Source organism: Periplaneta americana, chromosome 15, assembly GCF_040183065.1.
Source record: "Periplaneta americana isolate PAMFEO1 chromosome 15, P.americana_PAMFEO1_priV1, whole genome shotgun sequence".
NCBI classification, from domain to species: Eukaryota; Metazoa; Arthropoda; class Insecta; order Blattodea; family Blattidae; genus Periplaneta; species Periplaneta americana.
The window spans coordinates 44,827,570-44,852,837 of NC_091131.1; the positions used below are offsets into that span (position 1 = coordinate 44,827,570).

At 36.3% G+C, this 25,268-nt stretch overlaps 1 protein-coding gene across 1 annotated transcript in view; it reads left to right on the forward strand.

Moving 5' to 3' along the window:
* The first annotated feature begins 3,465 nt into the window (after positions 1–3,465).
* Positions 3,466–25,268, forward strand: part of Traf4 (TNF receptor associated factor 4) — a 199,855-nt gene continuing 178,052 nt past the window's right edge. The window contains exon 1 of the mRNA XM_069847020.1: positions 3,466–3,611. Within this exon, the coding sequence (XP_069703121.1) occupies positions 3,580–3,611 (32 nt within the window). The 5' untranslated portion in view covers positions 3,466–3,579. The remainder of the gene's footprint in view (positions 3,612–25,268) is intronic.

The window sequence follows — 25,268 nt, forward strand, 5'->3', positions numbered from 1 at the left end:
AAAGAAAAGAATCTGACGATTGGCAACCCAAGTTAATAAAGTAGAGTTTATGCAACGGCAAGAAAATAAAGAAAAGAATCTGCCGATTGGCAATCAAAGTTAATAAAGTAGAGTTTATGAAACGGCAAGAAAATAAAGAAAAGTATCTGTCGACTGGCAATCCAAGTTAATAAAGTAGAGTTTATGCAACGGCAAGAAAATAAAGAAAAGAATCTGCCGATTGGCAATCCATGTTAATATAGTAGTTTATGCAACGGCAAGAAAATAAAGAAAAGAATTTGCCGATTTCCAATCCATGTTAATAAAGTAGAGTTTATGCAACGGCAAGAAAATAAAGAAAAGAGTATTCCGATTGGCAATCCAAGTTAATAAAGTAGAGTTTATGCAACGGCAATAAAATAAAGAAAAGAATCTGCCGATTGGCAATCCAAGTTAATAAAGTAGAGTTTATGCAACGCAAGAAAATAAAGAAAAGAATCTGCCGATTGGCAATCCATGTTAATATAGTAGTTTATGCAACGGCAAGAAAATAAAGAAAAGAATTTGCCGATTTCCAATCCATGTTAATAAAGTAGAGTTTATGCAACGGCAAGAAAATAAAGAAAAGAATCTGCCGATTGGCAATCCATGTTTATATAGTAGTTTATGCAACGGCAAGAAAATAAAGAAAAGAATTTGCCGATTTCCAATCCATGTTAATAAAGTAGAGTTTATGCAACGCAAGAAAATAAAGAAAAGAATCTGCCGATTGGCAATCCATGTTAATATAGTAGTTTATGCAACGGCAAGAAAATAAAGAAAAGAATTTGCCGATTTCCAATCCATGTTAATAAAGTAGAGTTTATGCAACGCAAGAAAATAAAGAAAAGAATCTGCCGATTGGCAATCCATGTTAATATAGTAGTTTATGCAACGGCAAGAAAATAAAGAAAAGAATTTGCCGATTTCCAATCCATGTTAATAAAGTAGAGTTTATGCAACGCAAGAAAATAAAGAAAAGAATCTGCCGATTGGCAATCCATGTTAATATAGTAGTTTATGCAACGGCAAGAAAATAAAGAAAAGAATTTGCCGATTTCCAATCCATGTTAATAAAATAGAGTTTATGCAACGCAAGAAAATAAAGAAAAGAATCTGCCGATTGGCAATCCATGTTAATATAGTAGTTTATGCAACGGCAAGAAAATAAAGAAAAGAATTTGCCGATTTCCAATCCATGTTAATAAAGTAGAGTTTATGCAACGGCAAGAAAATAAAGAAAAGAATCTGCCGATTGGCAATCCATGTTAATAAAGTAGAGTTTATGCAACGGCAAGAAAATAAAGAAAAGAATCTGCCGATTGGCAATCCATGTTAATAAAGTATTTTATGCAATGTCAAGAAAATAAAGAAAAGAATCTACCGATTTCCAATCCAAGTTTAATAAAGTAGTTTATGCAGTGTCAGTCAAATAAAGAAAAGAATCTGCCAATTTCCAATCAAAATTAATAAAGTAGTTTATGCAATGTCAAGAAAATAATGAAAAGAGTCTGCCGATTATAAATCCAAGTTAATGAAGTAGTTTATATAATGTCAAGAAAATAAAGGAAAGAATCTGTCGATTGCGAATCAAAGTTAATAAAGTATTTTATGCAATGTTAAGAAAATAAAGAATAGAATGTGCCGATTGCCAATCCAAGCTAATAAAATAGTCTAAGTCACCTCACGAAAAGAACAAGAATCTGCCGACTGGAAATCCAATTTAAAATAGTCACGTAACGTCAAGAAAATAACGAGAATCTGCCGATTAATTACAAATCCAATTTAAAATAGTTACGTAACGTCAAGAAAAGAACGAGAATCTGCCGATTAATTACAAATCCAACTTAAAATAGTTACGTAATATCAAGGAAAGAACGAGAATCTGCCGATTAATTACAAATCCAACTTTAAATAATTATTTAACGTCAAGAAAAGAACGATAATCTGCCGATTAATTACAAATCCAACTTTAAATAATTATTTAACGTCAAGAAAAGAATGAGAATCTGCCGATTAATTACAAATCCAACTTAAAATAGTTACGTAACGTCAAGAAAAGGACGAGAATCTGCCGATTAATTACAAATCCAACTTAAAATAGTTACGTAACGTCAAGAAAAGAACGAAAATCTGCAGATTAATTACAAATTCAACTTATCATAGTTACGTAATATCAAGGAAAGAACGAGAGTCTGTCGATTAATTACAAATCCAACTTTAAATAATTATTTAACGTCAAGAAAAGAACGAGAATCTGCCGATTAATTACAAATCCAACTTAAAATAGTTACGTAACGTCAAGAAAAGAACGAGAATCTGCAGATTAATTACAAATCAAACTTAACATAGTTACGTAATATCAAGGAAAGAACGAGAATCCGTCGATTAATTACAAATCCAACTTTAAATAATTATTTAACGACAAGAAAAGAACGAGAATCTGCCGATTAATTACAAATCCAACTTAAAATAGTTACGTAACGTCAAGAAAAGAACGAGAATCTACTGATTCAAAATACAGTTTCATTCATAAAACAGTTTATGCAGCGTCAAGAAAAGGAACAGAATCTGCCGACTGGAAATGCAATTGAATAAAATGATTCATGCGACCTCAGGAAAGGATCGAGAACCTGCCGATTGAAAATGCAATTGAATAAAATGATTCATGTGACCTCAAGAAAGGATCGAGAATCTGCCGCTTGAAAATGCAATTGAATAAAATGATTCATGCGACCTCAAGAAAGGATCGAGAATCTGCCGATTGAAAATGCAATTGAATAAAATGATTCATGCGACCTCAAGAAAGGGTCGAGAATCTGCCGATTGAAAATTCAATTGAATAACATGATTCATGCGACCTCAAAAAAGGGTCGAGAATCTGCCGATTGAAAATTCAATTGAATAACATGATTCATGCGACCTCAAGAAAGGGTCGAGAACCTGCCGAGTGAAAATGCAATTGAATGAAATAAAGTATGGTTTGCGACTTTCACAGTATTCATCATTGTGTGAGGTTGTTTGGTTCTTATGAACGGGAAATCCAGTAAAAAAAAAAACAATATACACAACGTTACTCAAGGACGACAGTATGTTGATTGGAAATGCAATTAAAAGAAGGAAAGGAAGTTATTCGAAGGCAATGAAAAAGACCAGTTAAGTACAGTATAATTTGAACTCCTACTAACAATAATATTGGCAAAGAATCAACGAAGAAGGACAAGTAATGACAACCTATACTAAAGAAAAGAGTTGCCACACCGCCAAGAAGTAAACCAGTCGTGTACGAGAAGCTGTCGCTTGGAAAAGAACAGTTGATAGAGCATCAACAAAGAAGCGTGGTGACAGTTGATTAGCAGGAACGACGGTGGGAGGAGTGATTGATCTCTGGTAATTATCTCCGTCTCTACTTCCTCTTGCGGAGAAGTCGCACCCGCTCCCCTCCAGCAGGTAAGAACAAGAGGAGGAGGTGCCGAGCCGCGCGCTCATGAGTCGAGCGAGGTGCAGACGTACTGCGGAGCGCGAGTGTGTAACAGTACTCATATCGCAGCCTGCCCCGAGATGCCCGTCGGTCTCGTCTTCAACATCGCAAGGTAAGATACAACACTCTTTATATTCGTAACAATCGCTGATTTAGCTTTCTTCATTAACTGCAGAGGTGACGAGCTTATGACGAGCCCGGTAAGAACAGAAAACGGCAGGAGATATGCATGTATGTATTTATTCACACTGCAAATGGGTATATATCCGGTGGCAGTGGTAACTAATTACACTCAATAATGACAATTAATAATAAACTCAACTAATAAAAAACAATAATTAATAATAATAATAATAATAATAATAATAATAATAATAATAATAATAATAGTAGTAGTAGTAGTAGTAGTAGTAGTAGTAGTAGTAGTAGTAGTAATAACAATAATAATAATAATAATACTAATACTAATAATAATAATAATACTAATAATAATAATAATAATAATAATAATAATAATAATAATAATAATAAGGAGCATCCTAAATTAAATGAAGCATGGTCACTTAAAATAACATTTAAAGTAAATCTAATTTGTATCTTAGCCCTAAGTTCGAATTAAGACCCACGAGTGTGACAGGTTCATACCTGCATAAGTACCTTTTGGCACTACACTTATTTCGCTGTCAACTCACTCACTGCACTGATTCTACCTGATTTCACTAACACTTCTAACCATTTCACTGTTCAAATACTTTGCACAGCCACTTCACTGACACGAACACACTTCACTTACACAATGGACTTCACTGACACTACACACTTCACTGATACAACACACTTCCTCATTGATAGAACACTTCAAATAACAAGATATCAATTACACCCTTTAAATAGTGTGTATAATATACTACCGTCTATTAGTAAAGTTCTTAAGCCTATTTTTAAATACATTTTTGGTTGTTGGTAAAGCCTTTAGTAAGTCTGCAGGTAAAGCATTCCAGTCCCTGATAGTACGGTTGAGAAAAGAAAACTTTCCAGTGTCTGTCCTCTGTCTTCTTTCCCTCAATTTGTATGAGTGGTCGTTCCTTGAACAGTAATTTGACGGCTGCAACCTATTTTTTATTTCTCTCCAGGCAGGCTCACCTCTGTATGTTTTGAACATTACGCATAATCGAATTCGCGTTCTCCGGTCCGTGAGTGTGTCCCGTTTTAATGGTGAATTATTACGACAACACTTGAGAGCCCGTTTTTTTTAATCTTTTCCAGGGTCTTTATATGTTCTAATCTGTAAGGATCCCAACATGCAGCACCATATTCCATTACTGGACGAAGTAGTGATTTATATGCAATCTCTTTGGATTTATCAGAGCCTTTCCTTAGTACTTGCAGAATATTTGTATAGCAGCCGATGTTTTCAGCGCAGATCTCTTACGTTCTGTCTAAAATCGGGATTCCTTTCGTGAGGAACCGGCAGCTTTCAGATCTGCAATAGTCTGTTATTTTACGTAAATGAACAGTAAAATTGTAGATAAACATTAAAAAATGTACCTATCTTTGTTACATACGAATACTAACAGTTACTATGGTTGAATAAGAATCAAATTAACTATCAGCATAGCTCAGGGATAGTAAGCTTGACTCGCACTCCAAGATTGCGATGGAGGTGGGTTAGATTCCCGCTTGAGCTGATTATACAGAGTGTTAGGGGTTTTAGTGCACAACTTTTAACAGGAGGTTTTTGTATGAAATAGAACCAATACTTCTAATCATATATTTTTCTACAACGAGTAGTTCAACCAATAAAAAATAAAATGTGTGGAGAGTTTCATTGCCGATGTTTTCATATCTCCACATGTGACTCAATGGCACGGTTAGGTAGCATCAGCTGATCCTAATGAGCGTATCTTGTCGATACTGCTGATACTTGATTGCCACGAAATTTGTTTGCATCGCAAGAACAGCTCACCTGTTTGTCAAAGAATGTTCGACTTATATAGTGTTTCATGTTTACGGAAGTACTTCATTATTCAGACAAAAGATGGTGCTTGAAAACAGCATTCACTGCTACCATCTACAGTGCCACACGTAAATGTTAATAATGGGAAATGAAAACAGATAAGACTACTTTCATTTAATTGTTTGTTACTTCTTAATCAGCCTTGACATTAGCGTCCGTGAAAGCCCACTGTAGCGAGGGAAGAGAAATGATTATGAGTTGTTATTTTAATTATTTTATTGTTGTAAAATTATAAGTTCTCATTTTGCAGAAACTTTCTAAGAATATGGAAAGTGTCAAGCAATGCAGCTGTTTTAATTCAACAGTTTAGGTGTTGAAATGGTGGAGTTTGGAAAGATATGTCAGACAGAATTTATTTATTCACTCATTTATTTATTTATTTATTTATTTACTTATTTATAAATGTATTTTTTATTTATTTATTTATTTACTTATTTATTATTTATTTATTTATTTATTTATTTATTTATTTATTCTGGTGTAGTTCAGACCATCAGGCCTTCTCTTTCACACCACCAGAAATACAAATATAGGCCTAGAAATAAAAATAGAAATCACACTATAAACAAAGTAAAGTCACACAAAAATGCACACGTGTAGAGTTTACATGTTTTTTTTTTTTTTTCGTAAGAAAGGAAAGGTTAAGCTGAATAAAAAGTTTAGTCATTTTATAACGCCTGCTAATAAGAGTACAGACTTCCGGAAATACACAGAAGTCGGAGATGTTGCCGCAGCAGAACGGCGATGGCTTATCAATATTACTTCATTCTGTGTGTGATCTGTGACATTCACTCTCTTTATCTCGGAATATTGACACAGTTGAATGATTTCCGGAATATTTCGTAATTCCACTCGATCGAACATCTTCCCTGTACAAAATAAAATTACTAAGCTTTCGTGATCGTGAACGGAAATTCATAACTAGGCTACCGGTTCTGCAGCTGTGTCGGAGATGTTGCCGCACGTTTACGGATGGGAAGAGAGAAGCAGCTGTTTTGAACAGCTCTTTTATGGCATGACGCTAATATTTACTCTCCTCGTGTTTACACATCGCATACTTCCCACTTATTTTTTATCGTATCAAGATAACAATAACTAGCAAACTGCAGTATGATAGGCGGTCTACTTCTTTCTCAACATCATCACACTCCACGCAATCTCCATCTGTTTATCGTTTTTCATTACAGTCTCCTTTTCCATCATCTTTTTTCATCGTCGTCATTGTCTTTTTTTCTTCTCCATCTTCTTTTTCTTTTCTTTTTCTTCTTTCTTCCATTTCCTTTCTTCGTCGATGTCCCATTTACCTTTCGTCGACGTCATCCCTTTTGCTCTCCTCGTCACTTTTATCGTCGTATCTTTCCCATTTTCGTCATCTTTCCCATTTTTGTTTTCCATCGTCGTCTTCACATTTTTCGTCGCCATCTTCACCTTTTCGTTACCGTCTACACCTTTTTCGTTGCAGTCATGGTCTTCTTTTCCATCATCGTGTCCACGCCTGTGGAGTAACGGTCAGCGCGTCTGGCCGCGAAACCAGGAAGCCCGGGTTCGAATCGCGGTCGGGGCAAATTACCTGGTTGAGGGTTTTTCCGGGGGTTTCCCTCAACCCAATACGAGCAAATGCTGGGTAACTTTCGGTGCTGAACCCTGGACTCATTTCACCGGCATTATCACTTTCATTTCATTCAGATGCTAAATAACCTGAGAAGTTGATACGGCGTCGTAAAACAACCCTTTAAATAAAAAAAAAAATCTATCGTCATCTTCCTATTCATTGTCGCCTTGTTTTTTTTTTTTATAATTAGCAAACTGCACTGATAAGTGACTATAGTGTCTTTCTTTTTAGCTGCAGAAACGGTGGAAGAGATATGAATTTCCTTTCATAATCACGAAAGCTTAGTAGTCTATTTTGTACGGGAGAAAAATATCCTGACATTGCAGTAAATATAATATAGTCTTTTCATGTTGTTCTTCATTATCCCCTTATCGTCATCTTCATTTATATCATCATCTTTACAAATCAATCTTTGTTATTGTTTTCTTCAAGGCAGAACCCATATTTGGTCTAGGCTTGCGGATTAGCTCTTATTTTTAATAACGAATCCGAGAGAGAGGCTCATCTGGGGTTACGCACGTATTGTTGGTTACCAAGGAGAAGACGAGCGAAAGGAATATGACCTTCTTGACTGTGGCTGCTAATTATGACAAACATCTCTCAGATAAGCATTCCGGTAGCCAGATTATTATTAGTTACAATAATCATATGGAAATTAAAAAATACTAATTATTTCAGTAAGGTAACTACTAATAATTACTTAATCTGATACGAATTGTAATTAACAGCTTGTTAAGGAGTCCCTTCAGTCATCTTTTTCTTCAGATACAGATCGTGCTCGTTTTTTGGCTCTCCAACAAAATATTTCAGGATCTTGGCTTCATGCAATTCCTTCCCATAACATCGGTACCCTTATGGATCCCAGATCCTTTAAAGTTTCCGTGGCTTTATGCCTCGGTTGCAAAATCTGTCACATTCATAAATGTATCTGTGGCAATATTGTAGATTCTTCTGGCCACCATGCCTTAAGTTGTGTCATGAGTAAGGGGCGTCTCTCTCGTCATTCATCGCTCAATGACATCATTAAAAGAGCATTAACATCCTCAGGGGTTCCATCCATCTTAGAACCTTCCGGGATCAGCCGTTCAGACGGCAAGAGACCCGATGGTCTGACTCTAGTCCCGTGGCGTGTAGGCAAATCCTTAATTTGGGATTCCACATGTGTGGATACACTGGCCCCTTCTCATCTGTCTTCAGCCTCTAAGACACCAGGATCTGCAGCAGAAAGTGCCGCTGTCAGTAAACACCATAAATATAAACATCTTGCAGATAATTATATTTTTGTCCCTTTTGCGGTTGAAACGTTTGGATCATGGTGTAGTGAAGCCAAAGCTCTCATCTCCACCATAGGCAGAAGTTTAGTGCAGCTTTCTGGGGACCCTCGAAGCAGTCAATATCTACATCAGCGCATTGGTATCGCCATTCAGAGCGGTAATGCTACAAGTATTCTTGCATCCTTCCCCGAGTCTTCTCATTTAGATGAAATTTTCTTCCTTTAATTATTCAATTTATTTGTATTTTATTATAAAAAAAATTTATATATTGTTAAAGAAGTCCGATCTATTGTAATCAATCTATTCTTTAACAGACTCCATGCACCTTCTAGAATAAATATTTAACATTAAAATTTCACAATACCAACACACAAAATTGCAGCTCCATTCAAGAAACTGAAATATAAGACAGAATACGAAACAAAAATAACATAATAGAGAAATACCCACACAAAAGTAAAACAAAACACAACAAACAAACAAACACAAAGAAAACACGAGAATAAATTGTATAACATTAACATTTCATTAACAGCTGCTTGCTTCTCACTTCCTGAGCACGAGAAATGATCAGCAATTAATGTGAATGGTATCGCTACTGCGTCACATAATCATTCATAACACTAACATACTTCTCCCTTCCAGTTCACCCCGCACCCTTCTAGTAAGTTACAATTTTATACATTCTAAAAACCTATCTTTAAAATGTCCCCGGGAAACACGGAATCATAAAATTACAAAAGACAGCTCTACTGGGTACTGTGCACTTCATGAAAATATCTAATATATTAAATTGAATTAGTTGCGTAGATTATTTAATATGGTTATTTAACGACGCTGTATCAACTACTAGGTTATTTAGCGTCAATTCAATTCAATTTATTAAGCCATTAAACATACAGTGATAGGCTCCGTCACAATACAGAAGGGAGGGAGGAACATATATTTGAAAATAAACATATAATTGAAAACAGTAAAGTTTAATTAGAATGAGAACACAAACCATTTTGAAACTCTTAAATTAATTAAAACACTTCACTCTTAATGTAATATTTGTAACTAAATGTAAATAACTTTATTTATTTAAAAAAATTTCGTATGAATTTATGTTAAGAAACTCATCTACAGAGTAGAAAGGATTAATTAAGAGCCAACTAATTATAAAATCTAGTTTTGAAACTATTGGTTGGTAACTTATAATATTAACTGGGAAGCTTAACATATAATTTCATCCCCATGGCAAAAAATTTGTACTAGTTTTATGTAATCTACAGTATGGAATATTAATTTGTTCAATATTTCTAATTTCATGATCATGTACTGTATATTGGCTATTAATGAGTAATTGTCTATATTTTGTCGTATATATATAAAAATTTATGACAGTTAATATCTGTGCTTGTTTAAAAAATGATCGGCAATGTTCAAGATAGTTTGATTGACATAGAATTCGGATGGCTTTTCTGTTGCAAAATCAAGACACACTCAATTTTGCTACCATTTCCCCCAGAAAATTAAGGCATACCTAATCATCGACTGAAAAAACGAAAAGTAGGCACATCTTAAATAATTTTTAGAAACGCAAGTCACTAATTTCTTTAATAAATATATATGGGATTGATGATAGCAAGATGGTATTTGGCGAGATAAGGCCGAAGATTCGCCGTAGATTACCTGGCATTTGCTTTACGGTTGGCGAAAACCTCGGAAAAAACCCAACCAAGTAATCAGCCCAAGCAGGAATCTGATCCACACCCAAGCGTAACTCCGGATCGGCAAGTAAGCGTCTCAGCCGACTGAGCTACGCCGGTGGCCTAGTTGTGTAGATAGTCGATAAAATATATTTATTAATATTGACTGGATTTTTATTATGGGTATACTGGTATGTCTAGCAACCCTAACCCATTGAAGTGCATATATTAACACACAAAGTGTTTAAATTTCAACTGAACTTCATTATTTTACTAACTCAAAATAACACACAAAAATCAAACCTTGCTTGATTTTTAAAACAGTCTTCTAGTTTATCGACAGAATTTCTACCAGTGATCAAGGAGCCTCTTTACTCCTTCTTGAAAGGAAATCGTTGATTGGACATGCAGTCATTTCCGCTCTTGTTTCTTCACAAGGTCATTCGTTGCATATGTTTTGTAGCCTGAGCTTTTCTTCAGCAGTCCAACAAGTGATAGCTGCCCGCACGGGAAGAAGTCCGGGTTGTTCTCATTATAGGATATAGCATAGGCTGGGCAGAAAGAGCGGATTCTACTCTCTCATGGGGAGCCATGGGATTTCTCTTCATCCCTTTTCTTCCCCGCCGAACACCGCGCAGCCATGATTCCGTGACTAATGAATATTAAGCATCCCCGTTTAGAGTCTGAATGCGTTCCCGATGCCCAGCCCTGATAGCAGAACTTCTACCTAAGCCCAGTAAGAGTATCTTCTGTGATTTTTTTTTTCTCAATGTTGAAATTATTGTTCGTTGGTCTAAAATGGAATCGATCAATTTGGCCTTCCACATCCTAAAAATCCGTAGAAGTCATTATCTTATTCTCACGCAATTTCACTTTAACTTTTTGGTGATGGTGAATCATGTTGCCATTCCTTGCCAGCAATTATGGTTTCAGAGTCTCATCGGCCAAGAACTCGTAATCATTTTCGGTGTAACGTTGAAGATGTTGGCAACAAAGTTCTAATTACTCCTCTTACTTTGTTTTCTTCGGTAAGAATTCTGAGCACCTTGCACACAGTTTTAAAAACTTTAGATGAATAAATTCCTCGGTGCTACCAAAGCTGATATTTAGTTTCTTGGCCAACCTAAAGACAATCATCTATTCTTACTGAACTATTTAAAGACTCTGTATCAACTACTGAGTTATTTAGCGTCGATAGAATTATGATGAAAGATGAGTGGAACGGAGAAAAAATCTCTCCGGCACCGGGATTTGATCCCGGGTTTTCAGCTCTACGTGCTAACCACTAAGCCACACCGAATTCCCATCCCGACGTCGGATCGAATCCTCTCAGTTTAAGTTCCACCTTTTGGGTTCCTACCCTCATGCACTGCGTCATAGATGTATGACAGTGGGACCATAAATAAATGTCGATAGAACTGGTGATAGTGAGATGGTATTTTTGCGGTAAGAGGTAGAGGATTCGCCAGAGATTACCTGACATTCGCTTTAATGTTGGGAAAGACCTCCGAAGAAACTCAACCAGGTAATCAATCCAAACGGGAATCGAACCTACGTCCAAGTGTAACTCCGGATCAGCAGGCAAACGCGCTATCGTCTGTGCCACGCCGGTGGTTGTCATCTATTTTCCCAAATTAGTTTTTCAAGGCGTAGCATTCTTTCGTGCGTTCACCGAAGTCGCGCGACTTGCAGCATGTGGCATACTAGAAAATACAGTGTACCCATTTTTTCACCAGGCTACCGAGCGACATAAACAATTTTCCTTGAACTATACCACAGTCTAGTATATACAGTCACGAAGCTCAATACGTGGTAAATATGCATTCATAGATAGTTGCTAACCACTAGGATCGCTATTATCGCATCATTATAGATAATGCGAAATAGTACCGGCACAGTCTATTGTTCCTAGCAACCTCACAACTCAAGCTTCGTGACTGTATATACTAGACTGTGACTATACTATAAGTATTTGATAAATTTCAGTACTACAGGTTTCTTCCACATAAAAATAATCTTAATAATTCGCTGTAGCCTACGTTATTCGTGATATTGTGCGTATCTTCCATATCTTTTTTCTTCTGATAATTCAGAGAAACAAAAGATGGGTACGGAGAAAATAAAACTTGTAGGTATAATAAACTAAGCCTACCCACCTCAGCTTTTTCGCCTCCACCAGAACTTCATTGTCAGTGTTAATGTAATCGTGACAAAGGAAGCATTCTCCATTCTCGCGTGGTTAATGTTACATTACTCGGCAAAGTAGCGACGCATATCTCATTCTTCGAAGAAACGTGAATGTTACTGTAGTTTCGACATTACTAATATAAATACCATTTCAAATGTGTGATCGTGAAGCTCTTGTTTAACCCACTTACGTCTCTCAGCGCAATACAGCGTTGCCTCGCACATGTGTAAGCAATCGCTACTCCCAGTTTAAAAATGAAGATATAAATAATAATTGACGACCTCAGGATCGTCGACGAGAAGGAGCAATTACTCATGAACTGCAAGTTACTACATTTTTATCAAGATAACGAGAAAACGAAGTCGATTCCCTCAGTCAAGAAATTCCCTGTAGCAGTCTTCCTGAATGTAGGCAACAAGCTTCGCGAGATTATCCACTAGTAGCATACATTTAGGCGCTCTTGTTTACTGCACATGCGCAATGTGCTGTATCAGGAAAGTATAAAAATGCGACCATTTTTTTTCTGGGTCAGTACAAAGGCAATATTGAATATATTCTAAAAAGACTGAAATACTTTGTTATTATGCAAAATTTGAATGTGATAGTTCACCGTTAAACTGAGTCAATTGAGCCCACTTTATAAAAACCTTGCAATTCGCCCATCTGTTACATTAAAGACGTCCTAAAAATGGAGATTATAGAACAAATAATATGTATTATAACACTTTTTTAGAGTTACAATAAAATTTGAAGGTTTTTAATGCTAGACAATCGCCTCGCGAATGAAGTGAGAAGTGCCTGAGACTATTGTTCTCTGTAATGCATTCAAGTCTTGTGCTCCAGGAATGATGATGAGAGATGTTCAGTGAATCACTGTGGCATTTCGTACATCATAATGATAGTGTGGCAGAGCCTGTACATTCCACTTGCATTCTGTTTCTGTTCTGAGGTCAATAATTGAGAATTTTTTAGCTTCTTTCTTTATTTAGGATACCTAAATCAGTAAGTAATTTGGTGAGGTTTGGTGTTATTGTTACATGATGACGTCTGTTTTATTTGTTATTTTTTCTTTTCAGCTTCTTTTGTAAAGATTCACAGAAAGTGATGATATTAATATCAATATTAGCCTGCTATTATTATTATTATTATTATTATTATTATTGACAGAAGGAATTCCTTTAATAATTGAAGCGTCGGCTGGAACAACGTTGTAAGTTACAAAATTTTCATTTCGCGTGTTCCCGTGTAATAATGTTGTATGTCATGTTACTTTGCTATACTCCTTGGCTTGCAACTGTCCATCAATGCAGTACGTGAAATTTATCCACTCAAAAGTTTGCTACCCTCATAAGAACAACGTTGTACGCGTACACATTTCTGCAGCTCCCGTAAATTTTACCAAATGTAACTTATAACGTTGTTCCAGCCGACGCGCGACGCTTCAATTATTATCTCGTTTAAGTGCAGATTAAATCTTTGCAGGAAATTAAGAATAATCTTTAAACTGAAACGTTTTCTGTACGCCGTCACGGTGGTCTAGTGGTCTAGTGGTCTAGTGGCTGGTCTTTTAATCCTGTGGACCCGAGTTCGATACCGGCGTACCCCCGATTTATAATTTACGTTGGGCAAGTTCGTGAGCCAGGTAACACAGGGAGTTCCGGTTCCCCTGGGGCATCCCAACATATCTCCGTCATTACCTCCTCAAATCGCGGATGTAGCGTAGACCAACCTCCTATGGCGCACCCTGGGCAACGACACTAGGTAAATTGGTCTACCCATGGCTTCAAATGGGTGAATGACGAACAGTCAACTATCCGCCATTAGCAAAAAAATATATACTTTTGTACAATCCGTTATTATTATTATTATTATTATTATTATTATTATTATTATTATTATTATTATTATTATTGTTATTATTCGGTTGAGAAGCTCTTATCATCCAGTCTGCTGTCCAAAAATCTGAAAGTTAGAATTTATAAAACAGTTATATTACCGGTTCTTCTGTATGGTTGTGAAACTTGGACTCTCACTCTGAGAGAGGAACATAGGTTAAGGGTGTTTGAGAATAAGGTGCTTAGGAAAATATTTGGGGCTAAGCGGGATGAAGTTACAGGAGAATGGAGAAAGTTACACAACGCAGAACTGCACGCATTGTATTCTTCACCTGACATAATTAGGAACATTAAATCCAGACGTTTGAGATGGGCAGGGCATGTAGCACGTATGGGCGAATCCAGAAATGCATATAGAGTGTTAGTTGGGAGACCGGAGGGAAAAAGACCTTTAGGGAGGCCGAGACGTAGATGGGAGGATAATATTAAAATGGATTTGAGGGAGGTGGGATATGATGATAGAGACTGGATTAATCTTGCACAGGATAGGGACCGATGGCGGGCTTATGTGAGGGCGGCAATGAACCTTCGGGTTCCTTAAAAGCCATTTGTAAGTAAGTAAGTAAGTAAGTATTATTATTATTATTATTATTATTATTATTATTATTATTATTATTATTAATATCATTGATTTGTGTCAATTTTATTGATTTGTCTCCATAATAAATTTATTTTGATTATCATTGATTTGTGTCAATTCTACTGATTTGTCTCCATAATAAATTTATTTTGAGAGACCTGTACAGAATTACCAGCAGGATTACGTTATTCAGCTGTTAATGCTGTCAGAAGTCGATTTCTCGGAATCGCAACGACTCGACGTTGACTTGTATCGTCCGCAAGTCAGCCGCGCAGACACAAGTGAACTACCGTTCGTTTCACGAACCATTAGTCATGCGCCGATGCATAAACACCACAACATGGTGAACAACGTTCGAGGGGTAATTAAGGATGATGCATTGGCTGGGAAATCGCAACAACTCGGCAGCTTTACTCGGAATCGAAGCACTGCGGAATTGTTCAAATTACATTATCATTTGGCCTACATTCCGACACTATTGTCATGTCTAAATATTTCCTATTTTTTTAAATCCTGCTTGTTGATAGTCTTCTCTATTTTTTTTTCAAACATGTATATTGTCGTTGGCGTTCTACTGGCTGTCATTCGTGTCTTAGGACCCAAGTATCGCAGGTTCAAACCCGGTAGAGGACATTGGATTTTAAAGGCGGATTATTGTTTGCGAATGATGAAGTAGTAACAACACAAAAATAAGAAGAAGCAGAACATATAATAAGAAATTTGACAAAAGAATATCACAAATTGGGGTTAAAAATAAATTCGGAAAAAAAAATATATGGAATGTGGTGAAAATGCTAGAGATTTAGTTTTGCAAGATGCAAATGATCTCATAAATTATGGAACGAATTTGAATATTTATAAGTCAAAAGTAATAAGAAAACTAATCAAGATTATGATAATAAACATAAGATAAATAAAGGAAGATCAACACCAGCGATATTAAATGGGATATTATGGAACAAAAATATACTTAAAGATACCAAAATTCAAATATATAAATCTATAGTTCGAAGTACAGTGTGATATGTGGAGCGGAAACTTGGAGAATAAGTCAAATTTTTCGGTAAAAATTATCATCAATGGAAATTGTCTTTTTGACACGTTCAGCCAGACATTATATACGTGAAAGAATAAGAAATGAAGTGATTAGATGAAGAATAAATATATAAAATTCAATTTTGGTTTATATGCAATACAGATAATTGGTCTGATATTGACACGTGAAACGTATGGGAGATGAAAGGTTGCCGAAGCGAATACTAGAATGGATTCCGTATGGAAGACGAGGCACAAGTAGAACTCGAAATACAATGAATAAATAAAATCAAGAAAGCAATATGGGAAAAAGGTTTACAGAAATGGGAATGGGGATAGAGAAGGCTGAAGAAGGAAAATAAGGATGTAGATTTTGTGCACAGGAAGATGCTGCTAGTTCATTATAAACCTGTATTATAATAATCAAATCCTGCCGCATTGTTGGATTGAACGTGCTACTGCCACTGATCCGATATACAGCGCTGACCTCCCAGGTCACCAGACTTACTCAATACGAGTTTCTTTGGTAGAATATGAAGGAAGCCATTTATATGATACTTCTGTAATAAACCTTAAACTATTAAAACAAAATATTATAATTTATTTACATTTATAAACGTTTTATTTAACGACTCTCGCAACTGCCGAGGTTATAACAGCGTCGCCGGTGTGCCGGAATTTTGTTCCACAGGCGTTCTTTTACATATCAGTAAATCTACTGACATGAGCCTGTCGCATTTAAGCACACTAAAAAGTAAATTACAAAAAGTAGCATAATTCGCAAAATGGTACGAATACAACACTGCACTGTAGATAAGAACAAGTGAAAGATGATTATGGAAATTTCAGCCCACATTTTGTCAGGAAGTAGGGCTGATCTAGGAACGAGTGGTGTTGTCTACTCGAGAACTGAATACTCAGAGAACCTTAGTGTATTCAACTGATACACCTAACTGTAGGTCAGCGTAAAAATTATTTCAGATAGACGTACAGCTCATGCATTTTGTCAAGACACTCGCGATGTGCAGTAGGGGAGGGGGTAGGAGTAGAAGGGAAGGTCGGGCGTTGGTCTACCGAGTTCAAGGCAAAAACTAACCCATTCCCCTATAATTCGTAAGTAGACTCATCCGATCTCGTGCGCAGCTCTGTAGGAAGAGTGGGGGAGTGTCTTGACAAAATGCATGAGCCGTAGCTCTAGGGTTCACCATTTCCCTGCAGGACAACATAATATAGGCCTCTCCCTGGTTTCAATACCTCACATTGTCCTCTTCATCCTCTTGCCATCATATTTGCAATCTTACAACAAATAAAACACAAGTTCTTAGATTCACTCTCTGACCATTAGACCTATAGAAGCGTTATGTTTGTAAACCCATAAAACACGACGAGCAATTTCAACTATCTCTAATATCACAAGTACATAAAGTAACTGAAGTTATATAATGTGATGCAGCAGTTTTGAAATGAAGGTCGTTGTCGACTGCAGGTTTCTGTGGTAAATGGTTATAAATCAAATATTAAAGTCATGTTTGCGTGTTTAGGAAGTCACAACAATGACTAACTGAATATTTTGAAGAAGATTCGATATGAGGTAAGATCTACTCACAATGGTAACGGTAAACAAACAACACGTAAGATGTTAACTTAACCGGATCATTTGTCTGGTATTTCATCATTCACAAAGAAATACATATTCGTAAGTGGCAATAAATATTGAGAGACTTGGAAAGAAATACACTTAATATCAAGTGTCATGGTGATGGACATTTCTCGTTAGGTTTTACACATTTCGTAACAATTTATTTCTTTCACCATGCTGACAATTTATATTCCAGTTTTACACACTGGGGCATAAAGACCCAACGGTTTGAAAATGAAACAAAATATTCACTCAAATATATAGTTCACCAACACAAAGAAATAGGTCTATATTATTTTATGGAATTTAAATTAATTTTTAAATTACTGTTTGAAAATAATTCCCATAAATATACACTCTAATTTTTCTAAAACCATTCCATTTCAGCAGCAATGTATTATTTTCTGTGGAATTACGGCCATTTGAACTGTGGACAAGCTGAGTTTTGTAAGGAATAATGCTGGATCGGACATAGACTTCAAAGAGTTTATCAAGTGTCATGGGATGAAGTCGAGCTAACCTTGACAGTTTTTGCATAATGACAGTCAGGAGGCCATGAACTTCGCACTTCACCTTTTCGTACCATTTTATAACCCTCAGTAAGGAAGTGTGCTTAGAAGGTGCGTTTTTTTAAGTACGGTAGTTCCGAAATTCCAGCTGTGTAACTGAGTTTGTTCTGATAAACGTTTCTACTGCAACAAAACACACCTGTAGACTACTGACAAACGCTCCATGACAACTATACGCCAAGCAGTACACTGTTCAACAATAAATACCCCATTTCTACTGTCTAACTCTATGTAAGCAGTGAAACTGTAATTCATAAACCATCAAGTGTTTATGCTCCACTCTGTATTCTATCTTCTTGAACTCTCATTCGAAAGGAATATACAAATTAAATCGTTTAATATTCGTTTAATTAAGTTTAGTTTTCCCCACGCCAAACAAATTCAAGCTGCTCTTCAAGTATAGATGGTCTTCTCGTTGCTATATACCACAGTCTACTATATATACAGTCACGAAGCTTGAGTTTTGAGGGTGCTAGAAACAATAGACTGTGACGGTACTATTTTGCATTGCCTGTAATGAGGCGATATTAGCGATCCTAGGGGTGAGCAACTATCTAATATTTGCATATTTACTACGTATTGAGCTTCGTGACTGTATATACTAGACTATGGTACAGTTCCTCGTGTTCTTGATATAGTAATGTAATTTCAACCTCTGTGCTGAACTTCCTTGATATTTGACCCGAATGTATGTTAATGTGTTTCTTTTGAGCTCTAATCTTGATCACTTCAGTGAGGCTTTTAAGTTTCTTATTTACCTATTGTTTTCCTGTCCTATCACTTCATTCGTTTATAGTGTCCTGCCCAAGTGCAGGTCTTTCACTGCAAACCCAGCATACTCCAGTCTTTCCTATTTTCTGCCTTCCTCTTAGTCTCCGCATATGATCCATATACAGTATCTTAATGTCGTCTATCATCTGATATCTTCTTCTACCCGGAAGTCTTCTCCCATTCACCATTCCTTCCAGTGCATCATCCTTCAGAAGGCAGTTTCTTCTCAACCAGTGTCCCAGCCAATTCATTTTTCTCTTCCTGATCAGTTTCAGCATCATGCTTTCTTCATCCACTCTTTCCAACACAGCTCAACAAAAGTGTGATTTAAAAAACAAATGACAGACTCCCTTGCTGTGAATGAAGGACACAACCAAAAGACAGACGCATACTTACGTAATGATACTAATATTGTGATTTCTCTAAGTATGACAGGGAGTGAGTTAATGTTATACGTATACGTGTCTATTTGTTAAGAGATATGTGTAAACCGTGAAATCATATTTTATTACGTATCATTTGAGGTCATGCCTTATTGGTGTTACGATGTTCCAACCAATCTTCGACTGCTGACTTGAAATTGACTACTATTTATTTTAAGACTGTATTTTTGTAATACGTTTTCTCATATTGCATGAAAGACAACTTGAGTTAGCTTCCCCTGCTCAAAATTTCATGCTACGCCACTGCCGTACACACTGTGGTTCCAAGGCAGAAGTTGATGTGTCAATTTTTGGCGAAAATTAGATTTTGCGATATGCTGTGCATCCTGATGGTATCTTCATTGTGGCAAAAGATGACATGCTTATCTCTATTATTTTTTCTCTAACCCGTTGTTATAAAAAAAAGTTACTATGGCTTTATACAGCTGTTCGAACTTTAAGGATCGATTTCTAAAACACGGACGAAATCGTGGTTCCAAACTTCGGCTTTTAAACCGCGATCAAGGTCTGAATCCTTATGCGATTTCTAAAACGAAGTCGAGACGCGTCTTGAGAAGAAACCGAGGTTCATGGGTTTTATATATGGCAACACAGCTAAGAATCGATTTTTATTCCTGTAAACAATTGATATTAGAAAGAGATGAACATCGGGATTAATATTTTTATTGAATTGCAGTAAGTCACATTCTTTTGTTCTCAGCCAAGGTATTGTTATATTTAGGTATTAATTTACAGAATAATATAATTATGTGCGTTTAAAATACTAGCATTATTTAGTATTTAATAGGGATCGGATTTTTAGGTACCAGAATGATATTAATCAAATAATTACCATAAGTCGAGCGTTTATGTTGTAGTTTATCATTTGTTCATAACTAGTACCAACATTAACTACCTGAAAACCCGGTTCTAAGGAATTAATAACCTAAATATTAACTGGATTAAAATTTCAATTGAAATTAAAATGCAGTATGGTTCTATTTTCACATATTATAGGCTAGTACTATGTGGAAATAAGAAGATAAAATCACGTTTGTTTCATATTCTTGTAGACCCACAACATTTTCGAGTATTAAATGAAATGTCCAAAACTACTGTAAAGGCCAAGAATTAAGATATGTCGTCTTTTAGACATAAATGTACAGATGCCTCAAACTAGGAAGCTGCCTGGAGAGGGGAAATAGTAGAGCTAACGGAGGGGGCCCACCTAGGCTCCGATACCCAGGTATAGTCATATTATCTGAAAAGTTGACCTCTTGACAATGTATTCAAGATGTACCCTCCCTATGCAGCCTTCTCAACTGTTATTAGAACTGAGCTGTACCGTTCTAGTCCACAGTGCACAGCAGTAGGCGGACAGTGGTAGGGGAGAAGTGCTCTATGCGCCTGCGCGAACGAGACAGCTTGCTAGTTTGAGGCATCTATAATTAATATAAAATATTATATCTTACTTCCCTTAAAGGAACAAGAAGGTGTCAACCTGCCACATCTTGCATTTCGTTGCAGATTATTATTTAGCGTTCTTACTCAATTTTGCGTCGATTCCTTCGAAAATCGAAATATTCGCCTGAAATTATCGTCGTTATACAGGCCTAGTCACAAAGGATTATTCCTGTCTCTCATCACTCTAATCCGGAGATTTAATACTCGTAGACACAAATTTTCCTTGATAATTATCCATCTGATCTACTACCTCCATCTTGTATACATGAAGCCGTGTTTTTAAACCTGCCCCAGCAGTGGTCTCTGCTTCAGACCATGGTTTCGAGCCATGGCTCAGAAAAATGAAAAAGACCTTGTTTTGTAAACCCAAACGCGATTTAAAGCCATGGTCGTGGTCTAGACCGCGTTTTAGAAATCGACCCTAAATGCTCCCTCCTGAAAATCTACAAAAAATGACATCACATTTTTTTTGGGAAGCATAGAATAGCCTATACACATTTTCGTCATCAAGAATACCATACCATACCAACACATAAGACAACATCGTATTCATCATCATACACAATCTCGCTCTCGCGCTTGTGGAATACCCTACCCAGTGACATCAGAGACTGTCGGAATTTAGTAGCATTTAAAAGCATGCTTATTAAGCATTTTCTTACTGCGTAGAGTAGGTTTAATTTTTACTTAATCAATAAAAGAAATGTTTCTCTCTTCTTAACTTTTACAATAAACTGTCTAGCTTTTATTAATCAGTTAATCTTTCAGTACTTTGATTTTTATTGTATTTGTAAATTTAATATTAATTGTAATTATAATTGTAATTGTATTCTTAATATTCTGATGGCCTTATCTCTACTAGGTTAAATAAATAAATAAATAAATAAATAAATAAATAAATAAATAAATAAAGAATGATGAAAACTTGTGTTTCCATGAACTTTTCGAAATACAGTATATATTTGCATCATCCCACTAGCCTAATTACCCTTTAGAGTAACGATAACTGCGACAATAACAATGACGATCACGATGACGATGATGATGACATAATAACAACAACAATGATGGAGATGACGACGAAAATGAACAAGAGATGATTAATCTGAAACTTGTTCCTTCTTACGAATAAAACTACGGAATTCTGAAGACCAATCATAGAGCTGTGTGGATTGTCCTCAACCTACGACAACTATTCAGGTTCTACTTCCGCCATATGCAACAATTCTTCTAGAAAGTTCATTGATCCGTGCTGGCTGTTAGACGCCGTCCAGGAGTTGACATTGCACGCATTTCTAATTAAGAGTGGTTATTGAGTCAAGGAGTTTCTTTTTTTAGCTGTAGGCTCTAATATCACATCAAGTGAAAGAAGTTTCATAAACCGTGTCTTAATAGTCTGTAGTAGGTGAGTATCATAAAAGTATCATACTTCCTCAGAGTAGATTTTTATAAAATTCCTAATTTTTATTTCTCAAGAAATGCTGTTTTTATGGACCGAGTCGTCAAGGCAGATAAAGCAGTAGTGATCATGTCACAAGACGTATGGGCGAAGAGGCGAGGAGAAAATGAAGATAATTTAGATTAATGCCGACCAATGACTTCGGTACGTTTTAATAAAAACGTAACACTCAAAGTCTAATAATAGTAATAATAACAATAATAAATCATATCCCGGCATTGGCTCTTGTTACGGTTTGAATGGATTTCAAATTGTTCTCTGGAGACGTAGTTTATAACCTGTTTCTGCCATTTGAAGGCAAACATTCTATAAGTGTGACTTCTGTATCTGTCTGTATTCGTGATAGGTTTCACTTGAAGTTCTCCTAGAATATTTTGTGTTATGCCCTTAGAGCATGAGTATATACTCTTTCTGAGGGTGGTAAAGATACTATTTTATTTTATTTTAAAAATGTGTATCTTTTTTCTAGCAATAAATTTATTATTTATTATTAAATACTCAAAAACTAGTATACAAATAAATAAGTATTTAGTAAGTACATATGCCTGTGGATAGCACACACACTTCCTATTCAAGTAGTCTGTGGTTCGATTCCCGGTGTGGGCAATGGAAGAGATTTATCTTTCGTCCACGGGACTGAGTGTTTGTTCCTTTTTATGTACTGTTCTGTGTTATCTCAGCAATGATTATGCCGTGCTGACCACATAATCACAGAGGCCAGAACCTCATTTTATTGTTAAGTTGGTATTATTAAAAAGAGTAGGTAGAACAGTGAAAGAAAGAAAGAAAGAAAGAAAGAAAGAAAGAAAGAAAGAAAGAAAGAAAGAAAGAAAGAAAGAAAGAAAGAAAGAAAGAAAGAAATAAAGAAGAAAAAATAATCAGGTATAAATAAGCAAATAAAAATGAGTCATTAAGTCATTAAATGAATAAATATACTAGAAAATGGAAAGTATAAGTGAATATATATGTGTGTAAAAAAGTGTGTGTATATAGACCCTATATATAGGCCTATAGTGTGAATACTAAATGCCGTTTTCGAAGACCAGGACGTAATAGACCACATCAAAACATACATAAGTAAGATATGAACCAATATTCTATCTTGCAATTTTTTTCAAATATCTAACGGGCGAAATATTATTTCGGTGGGTAACGCTTATGTATGCACGGGTTTAATCTCAGACTAACTTTCACATGTCCTCGTCGAACATCCCGCACTTCCAAATTGCACTTTTGTCACGTCAAGCTTCGCGCATACAGGTTTGCTAAGATTTAATTCAATGCAGGACAACGAGTGGGTCGCGCAGCACACTTTGAAAAACCGGCGCCTGCTTGACGTACGCAATGTAAACATCACGTGTTTACCTTACTTCACAATGCGAAACAGATACGTACGTATTGTAACATCAGTTTAAACTGATGCCGACCCGGATGGCTCAAGCGGTAGGGGCACGGCATGTCCCTATCGCTTGGTCCGAAGGGTTGTGGGTTCGAGTCCCGCTTCGGGCATGGGTGTTGTGATTATATTAGTATAAGTAAAAACAAAGGAAACGAAGGTAAACAAACAGAAAACAAAAACTTTGGAAAACGGCCTCCGGCCGGTCGAAGAAAAATAATAAAAAAAAAACTGTGACATTGCACAGAGAACTCACAGTACAATACTTGAAAACAAACCAGGTACAGTTATTTTCTTCGCAGTTCTTGCGATGAAATAAAAAAAATCCGACCATTTCAGGGACAGGAACGTGTCGCTCACATCACATCGTTGTTGTGTTCTTGACATTTAACTCAATTAGTACGCGCCATGAAGCAAAAGTAACTATTACCTCATTTGGCTTCCAGGTATTGCCTTTAATATCTCCATAACTGATCATCATACCATGACGGTTTCTATCTCGAATTTCATCGCTACAATATCCTCTATCACGCTCCGGTCTTCGAAGACAGCATTTAGTATTCACTCTGTATATTAAAAAAAAATCACGAAATAACTGAATTATATCAAACTGACATTCTTCAATTTCCAACATAAAAAATAAAGTGACAGCTTAAACTCTTAGCACACATCCTTTGTATTCTGTAGCACAAAGACTAAGATAGCACTCAATTTAACGGGGCATTCTTCCCTTGTTATCTGACATGAGGTAATTTGATCGCATGAAACTTTATAGCGTTTTCATTCAATTGTGAATATAAAGAAAACTTTTTCCTAGGACCCTCGACCTTTACTTAAACCGAACTACTCATTTTACCTAATCATATTGTTCCTACCTTGTACTCTGCCAGAGAAGGAATGTGGAGTGCAGTCCAGTGGAGAAAGAGAGAAGGGCGAGGGAGAGAGAACTTTATAAATACATCGTCTTTCGTAAGTCCACGAAACATTTTAGAAAATCATCTCAAATAAACTATGCAGCGGATACAAAATTTTATTATACTGAAATAGGAGAAAACTCATCAAGTGGTATTTTTTTTACATATTCCACAGATGCTCAATCTTTCCACTTATGCTGATACGACAAATATCTATGCGATAATTGATTCATAATAATCCCACGTGCTTGTCAGCATATCACAGTTGACCAGAGTCACAGCAGTGGTGATACAGTTGAAAATTAGTGGAGAGCAGAGGCACAAAGACAGTATCCTTCACGAATCCCAACAATAAAAAGTCGCAGGGTTAAATCCGGGGACCGGGGTGGCCACGGTATTAACGCGTCATCTTGTTCTGTGCATCCTATCCTTTATGGCAAATTTTTATCGAAATATCCTCGCACTTTGTGGTAGTGAGCCAGCCGCCTTGTTGAAAGATGTAATCACTACCCCTGTCTTCATTCAGCTATGGAGTCGACCTGGTTGGCGAATTGGTATAGCGCTGGCCTTCTATGCCCAAGGTTACGGGTTCGATTCCGGGCCAGGTCGATGACATGTAAATGTGCTTAAATGCGACAGGCTCATGTCAGTAGATTTACTGGCATGTAAAAGAACTCCTGCGGGACAAAATTCCGGCACATCCGGCGACGCTGATATAACCTCTGCAGTTGCTAGCGTCGTTAAATAAAACATAACATTTAATAATAACATTCGGCTGTGGCATCAGCCAGCTTTTCAATATGTTCATGTAAATCTGGAATTCCTCGTACCATTTCTTGATAC